The 16,618-nt window shown below is 38.4% G+C and overlaps 1 protein-coding gene across 2 annotated transcripts in view; it reads right to left on the reverse strand.

Moving 5' to 3' along the window:
* LOC117331620 overlaps positions 1 to 16,618 on the reverse strand; it is a 47,363-nt gene that overhangs the window by 19,029 nt on the left and 11,716 nt on the right. Inside the window, exon 2 of one of the 2 annotated variants that reach the window (XM_033890450.1) lies at positions 864 to 1,154. The exons of the other annotated variant lie outside the window; for it this stretch is intronic. Within the exon in view, the coding sequence (XP_033746341.1) occupies positions 1,102 to 1,154 (53 nt within the window). The 3' untranslated portion in view covers positions 864 to 1,101. Of the gene's footprint in view, positions 1 to 863; positions 1,155 to 16,618 lie in introns of those variants that run through there. 2 annotated transcript variants of the gene reach the window in all.

The following is a 16,618-nucleotide window of genomic DNA, read 5'->3' on the forward strand; positions in this document are numbered from 1 at the left end:
TAGGACGACAATAGGACGGCAATAGGACGACAATAGGATACACGCGAGACCGCAACTCTAAATCGGTACAACGAGGTCCAAATGTGGACGTAGTATAGATTAACGGGGAGAACATTGAAACCGTAAACAAGTTTTACTTCTAGGTTCAGTATATCATCGCTGAACAAGTCGATTTTTAATTTTGAGGTGAAGACCATGTGAACGTTTTAATGGCCGACATCCTAATATCATCTGGAACAGTTCTACTTCCTTGTACGATACCAAGTCAGACCTGTTTGACGCTGGACAATATGCCTAGGGATTCCATTGTCACCAATCTAGTTCTCAGTTTGAGAATGTGACTTAACCCGGACCTGATCTAGATTTGCATGACTAGAGTCGTAAATGAAGTAAGGGGCCGCGGTGGCCGAGTGGTTAAGGTGTCCCGACCTCTGGGCTGCGAGTTCGAAACCTACGTGGGGCAGTTGCCAGGTAATGACCGTTGGCCGTTGTTTTTCATCCGGATACTCCGGCGTTCCTCCACCTCCAAAACCTGGCACGTCCTTAAATGACCCTGGCTGTTAATAGGACGTCAAAGAAAAACAAATCAAAACGTAAATGAATTAGAAGACAATAGCCCTTTCGAAACACCTAGAACGTTTTCATGGGTTTCCACGCATATTTATTTTTTGTTCGTATTTTACCGTCGTTTTATCCATTTTGACTTTTGCTTTTAAAGTATTTTCTGTTTTCATACAACACAATGAGATAATGATAAACAATGGGTGAAAATATGTGTACACAATGACCATTGGAAGTAGTTTTTTCGAATGAAGGACAAGAAAAACACCTACTGACATTAATGTATCGATTGACATCAGGGTGACGATATTTGTTTTATTCGACATTCACAGCGGAAATGCCACGCATCTGTACAACAAGGGAACATTGTGGTGAATCACTAATGTCAGTATTGTGGTAGTGTATACATATACCGATAAAATCCGGTATGAAATATTCACTTTTTAACAAAGAACGTGATGGACATAGAGAGTATTATTTACTCAGCATGCGTTCATTGTTCCCATTGTTTGTTTTGTTTCATTACTTAATCCATTGCATTTACTGCTTGTGGTTAGTCGGTGTAGTGTAGCGGCAACATCCGGTTGCATTGTCTGTAACAAAAGTACAGATTCATTATTGCATACAGAGAGGATTAAAGATTAAGTCAACACCATAAATATATTCTAGTCAATATTGGCATAATGTAGATGACGTTGATATGTATTTCTGTATACTCAAATGGGATGCAGGTCATGGCTAAACTATATGAACGCTTCATTAATAAATTATGATTTTCCAGAGAGTTCCAGAAATTCTTTAAAAATGCACGAAAAAAATTCAATTAAAGCGTTTTGAACAGGTTGATTATTGGTTTTATTAACATGAGAAAAAATATCGACCGATGACGAAATAGCTATGGCAGTTTTAAATTACAACGATTGCAACACACACTAGTGATAGAGACTACAATAGTCATACATTACACAAATGATAATTCGAATTATGATACATGTATTAAATATTCATTCGTTCAATTAAATTTAATGTTGGAAAAGGGAATAAAGTTAATGGAATTTGTTATAGCTAAGCCAATCATGTACGCAATATATTTCTTTTTTCAAAGCCTTAGGTTTATTTTAGAAACTCAATAATGTTGTATGTGAATTTAGGATTTCGTTCATGTCATCAAAATCCTGATAATTTTTCCGCTTCATTTACATTTCATTCAGGAAAGCCTCACTTGAAAATATTTTGTTTGATCATGCGAAATGAGGTCAGACGTGTTTGATACTTGTTGATACGCCTAAAGGTCCCATTGTCACCACCCTAACTCCCATTTTGGATTGAGACTAAACCCGGATTTTACCTAAGTTTGTACGGCGGGTGTCGTCGGTAAAACAGAAGACGCTTACTCTTCCTGGGTACTTGGTCTTATTCTCCTTGTTCTATTTCAGGAGTCTCTGTACAAATATATATTTCTTTTATATTTTGCACTTTTAATCGATTTAGGAATCGATTTTGCGGTTAGGAACTGTCATAGCCCTAACTGTGTGTTTCCCTGACATTCACATGCCACATACTAGGACGAGTCTTAAAATGCAACTGTAATCTTCCGTCCCTTTCCTTTCCGGAAGTGAGTAGTGGCGCTCTGCTGTTGCGACTTTAAAATATAACAAACCAATTAGAATGTGTATTTATGGCCCAGTAAATGCCATTTAAGGTATAAGTTTGTAGACTATTTGTAGAAAATAGCTTTTGCATTGTAAAACCGTTCAACGAACCCGACAAGGACAACTCCAGGCAAATAAACTGGGTGTTTAACATGTACTAAACGATACTGATAGTAATGAATCTTAAAGATGAATATCCGTTTGTCGTGCCAAACTGATTGAAGTATAGAAGACCTTAATTTCAAAAATTATAAAAAACAAAAAAACAAAAAAAAAAAACAGGGAGACTAGCCAAACATACAATACTGACACACATTCAGTGTTGTTTATGGCATTAAAAAATACATTCAATCATATTAAATACTCTGTCTTAGGGATAACGGTGCCGTCTCGGAATAAACACTGGTATTCATATTATATCAAAGTTAATTTATAAAATCAATTTAATTAGGAAGTTAGGTCCCCTTTCTTTATGTACACCTTTTCTTCCCTACTACCGACGTGCTCTAGTTCAGGCCTCGACAGATTCCTTTACTAGAGCCATGGAGGTGCTTGTGTGTCTGTGTACAATTCTTACATTCATTGATGAGGATTTTGATAACAGAAGTAGAAAACATTCAATGTAATATGGCTTCTTAATACAAAAAAATAAACAATTTAGTGCATATAAGGTATCGACACTAAGGCCGTTAGCACCGCGGGTCTTAATGAAAAAAGAACTACGGGTTTCAAAATGACCCAAGAAGCAAATTCGATAGCTTGTAGTCATTTAAGTCAAAACGTGTACATACGCAAGAATATAGCACCCTTTTTGTGCCAAAAATGAAAAGGAATTTATAGCTTTGGGCATTGTGTCACTGAGTGCTCTCCAAGGGTAATCATGTTTTAGGTCGACCCCTATGGGAACTTAACATCGCTGGAAATCCAACCGTTAGTGCCTCCTAGGTAGGACAGGTCCTAGAAAGGCCAAACAGCTATATTGATGCAGTTTAATCTATTTCTGTATTTTTTTGTTATATTGTATATACATTGTAACACAGTTTATTTTGAAATGTGCTAATAACTTGTGTATTTTACAATCTTTTTAGGTTCACGCTATGAGGACAGGTTGACCAGGGTTTATCACTGGGTCAAACCACAGGATATTCAGGGATGCTAATGTGATTATGCTGATGAAAACAGCTACATCCATCCACGGTGGCAAATCGTTTGTTGACGTCAAACTACCACATTTGGAAGAAACACTGAATGAATTTGTTATATTTATAGATCATTCCATTCGTGTGACAATTGACCACTTTGTCTGGACAGTTGAAACACTTAAGCTTGGCATTATTTCCTAGTCGTGTACATCTATCAGCACTATGGTTTGATGCTTTTTCCGTCCAGTATTTACGTCTACATCTGACAGTCTATTTTTAGTTCGTGATTTTGTATTTTCCTGGATATCCAGTTGTTGCTGACACTTTTGATTTTAGAAATGAATAGAAAGTGTTAGTTTTGTAACAAACTCTTGGAAAATTTTACGTTTTATATCATTTTCTCCTTATGGTTTTAACATTATAGTCGCTTTAATAGGCCAATGGAGACTCGGCAAAGTGGTTTAGTTTTGAAATATTTCATTAATAAAATCAATATGCATCCTACTAAAATGGGTTCATATGATATATAGCGTTTTGTGGAAACCTGATACAGTTTGATTTCTTTTAGACATTATATGTATTTGGATGTAATTATGGCGGGCTTCAAAGTATTGAAGAAGGGATATTGCTCCCCAAGAACCGACATCAGCCGTTGTTTGTTTACCGGGGAAAGGCTATGTCAGCTCTAACGTTTTTTTCAGGGGATCTCTAGCACCGAGGTCTGGGAATAATCGTCGAGTTCGAACATCGTCTATGTTGTATGTGTGTGTGTCAACAAACATTTCTATCATCCAAAGCCAATTAGCTCCCAGCAGTTTTCAGGTCTGAATATTGAAAATACATTAATCAAAGCTATCAGTCGGTATCTCCGGCATTGCACGGGAAGTTATCGCAACGGCTGCAATTTGTGCAATAATCCGACATAGGAGGCAGGTGATCTGTGTATCGCAATATGTACCGACACCACCACCACGGGATGGATCGAGTTACTCAGGCCATTCAGCTGTCAGCAACGGTATCCAACATTACATGTAATTTCGGTGACGTTTCTAATTCGTGGTTTTCCCCAAAGCTATGGCGACTCGGCGACTGTATTTCTGCTTATCTCGATATTTTTTTTTTTTTTTTCATTCAACGATAAAAAAATTCAAATAGTGTTCATTCACTTTATATCTTTGGAACAATATCTTTTTATTGTCAATAAAACATAATACGTGTATCCACGCAGCCTCCATATCATCTCTTAAAAAGCTTACTATTTCTATGTGACATATATTCTCTAGATAAAGACAAATTTGATATAATTGCCTAGCATTCGATAAAACATATGTGCTTATATAAAACAATACTACCCCAGACGTGTAGCCTATTTGTATACTCTAATCCATCACGGCCATTGACCTTTTAGGGATGGTAGTCTGTTGTGGTCCAGCGATGGCCCCGGGTATATTGGTTCGGGATAGTATACATTGAAGGCACCACGGTCTAGCTTCCCTGCCGTTACATTGCGAAATTGTATAGTGATAGGCGGTATGTTGAGATAAAGAGACACGATAACAACCTTGACGACCAATTTCAGTAATGCCATGCCTCTTTATACAGGATCGGATTTGCATATCGGGTCGTAAACAAACGGACCAGGAACTCGATATCTTTATAATGACATCAATTAATGTATAATGTACAGTCATTATACTGCATATTTACGCGTCTGATCTGCCCATGCATGTTGGTGATACTGACATTCATGTGATTAAAGGGGAAAGTACATTTCATCAAAGATAACATCCCATCCAATACTTGGCCGTTGTTTTGAAGCATATCCGGAACGAGCCGTTCGTTATGTTGGTTTCAGATATTATATGACAGGCGTTACTTCCTCATCACTTTTTTTTTTTTTTTAATTTTGATTAAAAAGAAATCAAGTTAAGTTATTATGTGGCAGTTGCAGCGTTTGATATTTTCAGTGTAAATTTTCAAATGTCAGATGTCTACTGACATACAAGGTCAATGAAAATAATATATGAATACTTCCCTACTATACCCGTGTTATCGTGGTCTTAAGGACATGACTGAAAAATCAACACAGCGTATAGATAGGCTATATACCTATATCAATTACAGAATGACGAAACAAGTATAAAATGCGATTCAATGCTCATGATCCAACACGTGGTTTATCAATTACCGAAATCTTATTCCAATGTGTTATTTACTCATTTGTCTTGTCTACAAACTTTTGAGATTGATAGTTGTTACCTCTGCTTGTGGATTTTTTTCGGTTCCCGCGAATTACTCACAGGTAATCATTATTCAAATACAGCGGTTTTACATAAATATATCAATTGATTTTGTTATGTTATTCATTCAGAGAATGTGGCATGCTGCATTTCAATGCATCTTGATTGTAAGAGGAGACTAAAAGTGCCCACACCCCACACCCCACACCCCACCCCACCCCCTCACACCCCCACCCCCCACACCACCCCCTCACACCCCCACCCCCCACACCACCCCCTCACACCCCCACACCCCACACCACCCCCTCACACCCCCACACCCCACACCCTCACACCCCCACAATCCCACACCCCACCCCCTCACACCCTCACAACCCCACACCCCACACCCCCTGCAGAATAATGTAAGTTTTTCTTCAGTGTCTTTTACTTACGGTACATAGGAGAGACCAACATTGATTTGTTGTCCATGTTATAACACTTGGAATCTGTTTTGTTTCTTTCCTTGCTTTGCTTTTTTCTTTCGATGCCATTTGTCCTACAGGACGATCGTGATAATTACACCTTTCCTGTGACCAATGTTTGATCTATAAGAGGCGACTAAATGTGAAGATATGTATTTTATTCTTTCTAAACACTTTTTGTTCATAATGTCTCTCTAGACACTGTCCTACCACTCCCAATAGGGTTTTATTCCATGATCTACCGCGGTCAATAATATACCACCTGATGTTTAATCTGTTTGACAATCGGCACTGAAACGGATATACAGGGGTACATAACTGACCCCCCCCCCCCCCCCCCCCCCCCCCCACCACCCCCCACCCCCCATTCCAGTGTCAGCATGCTGATCCGGGACAGATGTCATACCAATGTCCCTGCGACATATTACATCGATGGATTGGCACTAAAGCGATCCCTAATATAGATCTATTCAAATAGGCAAATTGTCGTTTGTCTGAAATGTATTAATTTGTTGTAGCGAGGAGTATACAGACAAACAAACATAAGACAAGAAGAATAAGACGAAGGAAGGAGCATATTTCAGAGAATATGGTTTGATGCACATATGTAAAATATTACAATTATGTCCTGTTTATTATGTTAAAAAATAGAATATCGTAAACTGCTATGACGTTACACCTCAGGGTAGTTCACGTTCTACAAATTTAAATCGTTATTTCTACTTAAAACCGACCTCATCGACAGTATATTACCGCGACCGCATATCCACAGGTTTCGTCTTATTTGCCTTATAAAAAAGCTGATAAATTTATGACTCGAAAGGATTTCTCAACATTTAATCACATTATTCAAGAATTTCAATTACGCCAATGAAATATATTATGTCTCCGAAAGATCGATTCAAGCTACTGTAATCTGCAGTAAAGTGGACATTATCGAGAAAACAGTTTTTTTTTGTCAGACGGTTGATATTTCCGCGTGTCCTGTGGAGGTATATATGGACGATATCCAACCACAACTAGTTTTCTGTTCAGCGACTTGTCAAGCTGTGATACCCTTGGAAAAATTCAGGGAACATCGTGGCGGGAATACAATCACGTGACACCCTGGGATTTGCGAGTGTTGACATCCCGTTCCAGGAAACCATGGCGTATCCTTATCGCTATTTACTCAGCATTCAGACCGGTTAGTGGTGTAAGTAGCGAATATTTATCACCGCGCCGCCATTCGGAAACTATCTTGGCACATTGAAGGCCTGCTAGTTTACGGAATTGAATCATCTAGACTAGCAAACTCGATCGCTCCGAGAACAAAATCTACCCAGCATAGTATCTAATCGAGCCAAGAAAGTTGTTCGGATTATGTTTTGGCGCCCCAAATGGTCGTTACTTTACAGAATTTAATCAACAAGACGCTCAAACGTACCTTCGAGAGATCTGTTCGGCATACGGTCTTACCGAATCAAGACAACTGGTTGAATGAGACAACGACATGAGAATTTATCGCTCAGTTCTAAAACTTAAGTGTACACATGTATAATTTTTTTTTTAATTAATAAAAATCATAAATTGGTAGTTCAGTTTTAATTTTTGATTTCTCATATTTACTTAATGAGCTCTAAATGCACATCGACCATTTCGATGCAGTTTTAATAATAGATCATAGCCGCAATTTGTACATAACGTTTTAACGCAGAAATTATGTTGAGAACTGGAAACGGTATCAGTCTCGCACGCAAATATTTATAACTTGATAGCATACGATTTTTTCTCAATATCAAGGACAGACAATAATAATACATTTATGATGTTTTAATATTTATACTCGTTACTGTCACTGAGTTACCCACTCACAGAATAAAGGAATTATAAATATACACAAATTCAAGGGAAAACAATCGATAAACAATTATTGTTTTGCTTTAAACTGTATTATCTTATACGTTTTAAAACTGAACATTATAGTCCGATTTTATAAATGTTGAAACAGTCCACGTTGAAACATTTACCTGTATTTTATTTGATGAATAAGAATATTAAACAAAAAAAACAAAACAATTCCAACGTTCTGGAAGTAATTTTCTTGTGATGGTTGGACTTGAAATTACAAACTTACAATCCCACATATCAGTGTCTAATGTCTAATACTGTCCAAGATATACTATTCTTTATTCAGGGATTCTGCTACAGGCACTATTTCGTTTATCTGTCATAATTTGCAGGCCTAAATCAATATCATTAACTTCTGCTATAAATAGAACAAATCTCACGGGGGATGAGATCTCGATGTTGATGAACACCTCCGCCATTGCAGATTTGATCGTTTTGGCTCCCATGAGAAATTACACATGAACCTTGACAGAACTTGAGTCTATCTACTAATTAAGTTTTTCTTTTGTTGCAAAAGAGACAAACAACTGGAGAGGCATTAATAGCAGATAGAGTCTCATCATGGTCAAAGGTACACACGGGCAAACAGTACCTTAGTTGTTCTTGGAAAGGTCAAAGAGTCCAGATAACAAAAAGAGGTCGTTCGTATAACGCCAATAAATATATATGTGTGTATTAATGTTTGTTCATTGGTATTGATAGGGGACGCGAGGGAGAGGTCATTGTCAACGGTAATAATCAGTATCTAATAGTAACACAGGGAAGTTTATAAGGTGAATCTTGAAACTGATCGGGTAAGGGTAAAATGTGTCCTGGGACATGGGTAAAAAAATGTGTGCGGGGAAACGTGTAAAAAAATGTGTCCGGGGAAACGTGTAAACAAATGTGTCCGGGGAAATGTGTAAAAAATGTGTGCGGGGAAATGTGTAAAAAAATGTGTCCGGGGAAATGAGTCAAAATATGTGTGCGGGGAAATGTGTAAAAAAAATGGGTCCGGGAAATGTGTAAAAAAAATCCTTATTATTTTTAAGGAAATTGACATACGTAGGGGGATTGGGAGTCCAAATATATAGATATGCAGGAGCGAATTGTAGTTTATGAAACAATCGGTTATACGTTCGCAACAGTACAGACAGAACGTGATGTGTTTTCAGAAAAAAAAAGTACACGGGGACTAGCAACGGTCTATAAAACCGACAGTGGTGCATTTGCCAAAGCCAATCGTCATGTCAGCTAGCCGAGAATTCGTAGAGTAGATGAAAAACGTGTCATTCCCCGAGGAAATGTGTTTTAAATAATTCATATTATATGATATGATTATATATTCACTATTGACTATGCTTGTAGTGTGTTTTCTGTGTGACGTTAAGATCGATAAGAAGCGGCGATGGTTTTAGGGCTCATGTCACAGAATCTCGTTCAGACCGCGGGACGCGAGACTTCAAAGTGCCGCAAAGATGGTCACGTGGTACTGGTTTAATGGAATAATATGCCAGAGGGAATTACCAGTTTTATCATGTTCTGCTTTTGTTATTTGTATACATCACCATAATTTGATTAAAATCCCCCGTTTTATGTTTCTCGGTATCAACAAATAATATAAGTGTCACAATAATACGTATTTACTGCCGAAGTGTGTTAGAGCAGTGAGCGGTTTTCTGGGATGAGACGGGGGTGGGAGTATCATTCATAATTAATGATGCGGAGTGTATCAGACGAATGTCCCATGTAAGCTCGGTGTATGACTAGTATACTGTCACAACTGTAAAGTATCGTAATTCCCTCTGTGTCGGCCACCTGAAGCATGTCATCGACAATATAGCCGAGAAATTCATTGTCCTCTGCATGGTCTTACATATAGAAATCAATGAAGCCGTTAGTCTCTCGTTCGCCCTTCTCTTATTGTATCACATACTATAACCTGAAGCAGTTAACCTACTGTCCTTTTTTTTCTTTTTTGCCCCGGATATGACGCGACAGGTGGCGTTACTGGTCAAGATGAAGTATGTGATTGGTCAATGTAGCGGTAAATGCAAAATGCAGATATGCAGTTAAAAACGAAACAAGTAAAGATTGAATGCAGAATGAATCTTTTCAAATGACACATTAATGGAATTAAATTCCCGATTCAAATGCAGTCTTATTATCACCAAAAATGATTCAAACTTATATAATTGTGTTAACCGTGCTGAAACATTAGATCGTTAATTAATTCAGAGACGTATATACTAGAGTATATCAGAGATCTATATACTTTAGTATAAGTCTCTGAGAATATAGATCTCTGATTTATTTCACCAGCAGTTTTTCATTATAACCACCAGCATTAAAACTATGCCGTTTATCTTTTTTAAAGATATTTCTTGTTTCATGGATATTCTTATGAAACTGTTAACCATTGGCGCTATTTATATACCGTCAACTATCTTATCAAACCTAGAATTGACGCTAAACGTCAATCGTCTTACCTAAAACATCCATTGTAACCGTTCACAAAGCGTCCGCTGTCTTACCTAAAACATCCATTGTAACCATTCATATAGCGTCCACTGTCTTACCTAAGTATATATTTCAGCCATTCATAAACCTCCACTTTGCTACTTAAAACATTCACATACCTTCCACTGTCTTACCTAAACATCAATTGATATCATTCATATACCTTCCGCCATCTTACCTAAACATACAATGTAACCATTCATATACCTTCCGCCATCTTACCTAAACATACAATGTAACCATTCATATACCTTCCGCCATCTTACCTAAACATACAATGTAACCATTCATATACCTTCCGCCATCTTACCTAAACATACAATGTAACCATTCATATACCTTCCGCCAGGGGGCCGCGGTGGCCGCGGTGGCCGAGTGGTTAAGGTGTAACGACACTTTAACACTAGCCCTCCACCTCTGGGTTGCGAGTTCGAAACTTACGTGGGGCAGTTGCCAGGTACTGACCGTAGGCCGGTGGTTTTTCTCCGGGTACTCCGGCTTTCCTCCACCTCTAAAACCTGGCACGTCCTTAAATGACCCTGGCTGTTAATAGGACGTTAAACAAAAACAAACCAAACCTTCCGCCATCTTACCTAAACATACAATGTAACCATTCATATACCTTCCGCCATCTTACCTAAACAAACAATGTAACCATTCATATACCTTCCGCCATCTTACCTTAACATACAATGTAACCATTCATATACCTTCCGCCATCTTACCTAAACATACATTGAAGCTATTGACATACCCACCACTATCTCACATAAAACATGCCCGAAGCTTTTTCATGTTCATATGCATAACGCATACATATTCCACCATAACCTTCTATAAAATAAATACACATCAATCATCAATTTGTATTTCGTGTTGATACTTAATTTCATATTTCGTTCGATTTACTAAGAATCAATAGACTTGGAGTACCATTTATTGTTTAAGTACATGGTACTAGTTTTGCATGTGTTGTGTGTACAGCCCGACTGGTAACCTATTATACCAGCCTGATATTGAACGGTTTACCAGCAAGATGACCTTGGCAATTACACGTTTATATATCGGTTAATGGTCTATAGTTCTATATTCAAACTGAAACATTTATAACTACGACAGTTATGCAATGGACCTGTTGTACTAGTATAATCAAATATCGATGGACTAACAGGAACTTTCATATTTATATCTCGCTACGAATTAATATTTGATTCCTAGAATTGTCTACCTCGCAAATGTCACAGAAAAGACGTAATGTTGAATCATAAAATCAACGGAGAAAGTCAGAATGGTTATTTGTTTATATTTCTTTAGTTTTTCTGGGGTCCTAGATAGTTCGAGAGGTCATAGTAGGCCTTTTCAATTCGTACCTCTGCATACTGTGTCAGTGGAGAAAACGTTTAAGTGGAATCGCGTGAACTTCATTTGGAACCAAAATTCGATATATCGGATATATCGGATATACATGTATAAGATTTCGGTAGGAAGGCAAAGGTTGTGCGATCGTTTGCCTGCTTGATTGCGTGTATGGTATTTCTCCAACAAGCGTAAACGCTACATGCGATGTGAGTGCGAATTGATGGTGGGTTGATGGCGGCTTGTAGGCGGACGGTATTTCATGCAATTGTTGAATAATACGCATCAAGCGAGATCCTATTGAGAATGCATGTTTTATTCAGTACACAGTAAACAGAAGTGCCTCAGCGAACCCTTTAGGAGCAACAGCATAACTCAATTTAATTAGTCCGGTTGCAGCGATTTCACTTGTGGGGCCCGAAGAGCATGTATATTGCGTCACCGTACGAAGAGGTCGCCTTAGCTGACATTGACTACACCGACAAATTGCATTAGGAATATAAAAGTAGGTAAAATCCAACAGTGAGGTGACATACTCGGCGCCTTCGTTGAATACATTTGATAAACCCATGTTCTAGTGCGATCAATAGTAATCTCTATAAAACCACAGTGTAAAAGTTGGTGTCGAAAACAATGAGCGCCATTGGTGTCAGGTAGCCGATAGTGGTGTGCTTTGAGGAATGTCAACTGTCCGATAGTGTTTGTGGTATCAGAAGTCTAGTATCGGTATATCATTATAGATATTAAACCATCTGACACTGTTTGACACTTTGTGACACTGGCGGTGTCATCGCCACATTGTGTGACAGCGGTGTCAGCGCCATACTGATCGATACGGGTGTGGCACCATTGACATTACTTCCTTTTATATCATGTTTTGACATTACAAAATCAACAGTCCAACACCTATACATACCTCGCATTGTATGCCGATCGTTTGATACTGTTTTAGGACGTTTGGCTTTAAACAGTCTGACATTAGTGTGTATTATTGATGTGTTCTGGTTGGTGCTGCACTATTGCCATATAAAACGTCTGACATTTATGTGAAATTAAAAATAAAGTTATTTTCAGAGTTGGCGGATTTAAATTATGTCAAATTTGATCGGTGTGGTATATTAAATGATCAGAAATCGACATCGTAAATGTATTGTTATTGCGACACTTTTATCATTTATTGATACCGAGAAACATAAAACGGGGGATTTTAATCCAATTATGGTGATATATACAAATAACGAAAGCAGAACATGATAAAACTGGTAATTCCCTCTGGCATATTTTCTCATCCTGGATAGGAAGAACTTCCTGGTTATACAGCGCGTCCCTTAAATGCTTTAATTCAATAACGACCAGGGGCATGGGAGTAATTATCTCTAGTATTTAATCTGCCGTGATGTTGGTCCGAGTTCCGTTCAGAAGAGAGAAATCGGGCCATTTGTGTTTATATATAGCCGCTACAATATGACGATATCTTATCATGCATCACACAGCTAAACCGAATAGTTCGGAAGTCACCAAAAGTACCTTATATTATATACTGTACGTAATCGGGTCTGTAGGATGGTTCCAGTCTAACGGTATACTAGGCTGAACCATATGGCACTATAGTTCAGACTCTGCAATGGGTTTGATATCAATGTCAATCATGTCATTTGTCAAACAGAAGGGTATGTGACGTCAATTAGTTTACGCCACTGATAAGGGGTTAGAATCTCAGTGTTATACTGTGCTAAAATCGTGTTCCGCGGATTATCCCCGTCGTGACAATAATAGAAGTATCACATTAGGAGTTACAATGGAAACCATTAAGGTATAGTCCAGTACTGGTATAGGATGTGGTCACGCAAACCTACCAGTACAGAATTATATAAACGTACTCCTCCAAAATATACTTCGATTGGCATAGTTATATAAAGCGATAATGCATGTTAGATAATACCATGTCGGTTAGTGATATCTGGAGTATAAATCCACCTATCGGACGAGTTCTTTTCTGGTAATTTTATTACGTGCGCGTGACATGCGTGAGGTACAATGTATTAGCAAATAGAAAGAGACATTAAAATATTTTTCCTGGTTTATTTTACTTGTCTTATTACATTACAAACGATTATCACCTGGAGGGTAATGAAGCAGAATAAAAATCATGTTCACATAAAAGCTTAAATATCACGTTTACACGAAAGCTTACAAAAATGAAGCTTTACGCGATAGGGCACTGTGGATCTATGCTTCTTCAGCATGGCTGTACCATTTGTCTGTCTCGGTGAACAGCTAGCACCAGATACGGATCTTGTTCTCCCTGCTATTTTTACACTGTGCAATGTAATTCTGTTTCTATTTAAGTCGTGCACTCCTACATTTAGAATCGTCAACTCTTTTTCCACTGAAAACGGAAATAAAATATGTGGCGTCGAACCAGTGATAAGGACACAACACGCTCTCCTAAGGTACATATTTAATCAGAATTCATGTCGAAACGAGCATGCGTGTCTGGGTTTTTTTCAAGTGCATTCTTCTTTATGGCAAGGTGAATATTGATAATAGTATTAATAAAATGTAAATATTTTTGTAAATAGAGGGCGCCAGCGACAGATCGGGTGTGCTTAATCGATTATATTAATGAATCTAATTGTAGATTGATCTCGTCCATCAGTGTTCAGACAATCCGGGGATCATGTATACATTGTGTGTTTTATCGATCTAGACAGGTGTGTTTTACGGACGCGAGAAACTAAAAGGACAATCAGCATTATATTGACATTTGTTCATGCTCCACATTGAATATAATGCTTTCCATGTGCTTCTAATGGTTGCAGTGCTTTTAAACCCAAATCGGAACACTTTCTTTGTCTTTTGGTTTACCAGGTAGTGTTTTTGTAAAGAACCAGTTTTTATTAAGTCGATATACATTTGAAAAAAAAACTTACTACAATGAACAGACCTTTATAGAATTATGTAATTCTTTCAGTTGAACAAGGAAAATCAATGCACGACTAGTGGTAGAGAAGGGCAATTCAAAAGATGCAATGAGTGTTGTGATAGATCTCATTCAATGATCCAGAGCAGACGACACAATTGTTAGCCAATTCACCTATCATCACGTCCCTTATTGACGACCGTGGTGTTGTCCCTGACAATCAGAAAAGTACACGTAGTTTATAAATAAGATATGTTTGACTGCTTGCCCTCGTTGGTTGTCAAGTCAACAGCCGGTTTCATTTTGAGACAAGCTTCCTGGTAGTATCTGGTGGTTTAATCACTTAATTAAGATGGACTAATGATGCTATATGTCGTGCCTTAAATACAAAGCCATCCTTACCATTAGAGAAATATTAGAAAACATGTGATATAAATACAAAAAAAACATCGATTAACAGTAATAATGCAAACGACTTTAAGTTTGGTAGATACTCAAGTAAGATTGATTGCTATATTAAAAGGAAACGCAGATGACTTTGATTGTCGACGAGTGGTAAAACAAATTCAAAACAAAACAATAACAAGAAATATAAATAGTATATGACGTCAGACTTCGTGACAACGTCTCATAAATATTCCTTTGATAAACAAGTGATGGGGAAAAAAGAGAGCCTATACCAGTTATGTGGTAAAAGTAGACTGAATATTTGACTCTCTCATATTTTAAGGACGGCAATTATTCCAACTTAGCGCCCTTTTATAGAGCCATTCTATGAAATGTCATTTCGCAGGTACATTTACATGGCATCTCTCCTAGTCCATTATACAGACACAGGACTTCCATGTCACAGACACCTCTGTATGACATCTGCCCCAGTCCATTATACTGACGCCGGAATGTCATGTCACAGACACGTCTGTATGACATCTGTCCAATGTCCATTATACTGACGCCGGAATGTCATGTCAGACATGTCTGTATGACATCTGCCCCAGTCCATTATACTGACGCCGGCATTTCATGTCACAGACACATCTGTATGACATCTGTCCCATGTCCATTATACTGACGCCGGAATGTCATGTCACAGACACGTCTGTATGACATCTGTCCCATGTCCATTATACTGACGCCGGAATATCATGTCACAGACACGTCTGTATGACATCTGTCCCATGTCCATTATACTGACGCCGGAATGTCATGTCACAGACAGGTCTGTATGACATCTGCCCCAGTCCATTATACTGATGCCGGAATGTCATGTCACAGACACGTCTGTATGACATCTGTCCCATGTCCATTATACTGACGCCGGCATCTCATGTCACAGACACATCTGTATGACATCTGCCCCAGTCCATTATACTGATGCCGGAATGTCATGTCACAGACACGTCTGTATGACATCTGTCCCATGTCCATTATATTGACGCCGGCATTTCATGTCACAGACACTTCTGTATGACATCTGCCCCAGTCCATTATACTGACGCCGGAATGTCATGTCACAGACACATAGGCATGGCAACTGTTCCCATTCCATTATACAGACACCGGAATGTCATGTCAAAGACACGTCTGTATGACATCTGTCCCAGTCCGTTATACTGACGCCGGAATGTCATGACACAGACACATCTGTATGACATCTGCCCCAGTCCATTATTCTGACGCCGGAATGTCATGTCACAGACACGTCTGTATGACATCTGTCCCAGTCCGTTATACTGACGCCGGAATGTTATGTCACAGACACATCTGTATGACATCTGCCCCAGTCCATTATTCTGACGCCGGAATGTCATGTCACAGACACGTCTGTATGACATCTATCCCAGTCCGTTATACTGACGCCGGAATGTCATGTCACAGACACATCTGTATG

Source organism: Pecten maximus, chromosome 1 (genome assembly GCF_902652985.1).
Source record: "Pecten maximus chromosome 1, xPecMax1.1, whole genome shotgun sequence".
NCBI classification, from domain to species: domain Eukaryota; kingdom Metazoa; phylum Mollusca; class Bivalvia; order Pectinida; family Pectinidae; genus Pecten; species Pecten maximus.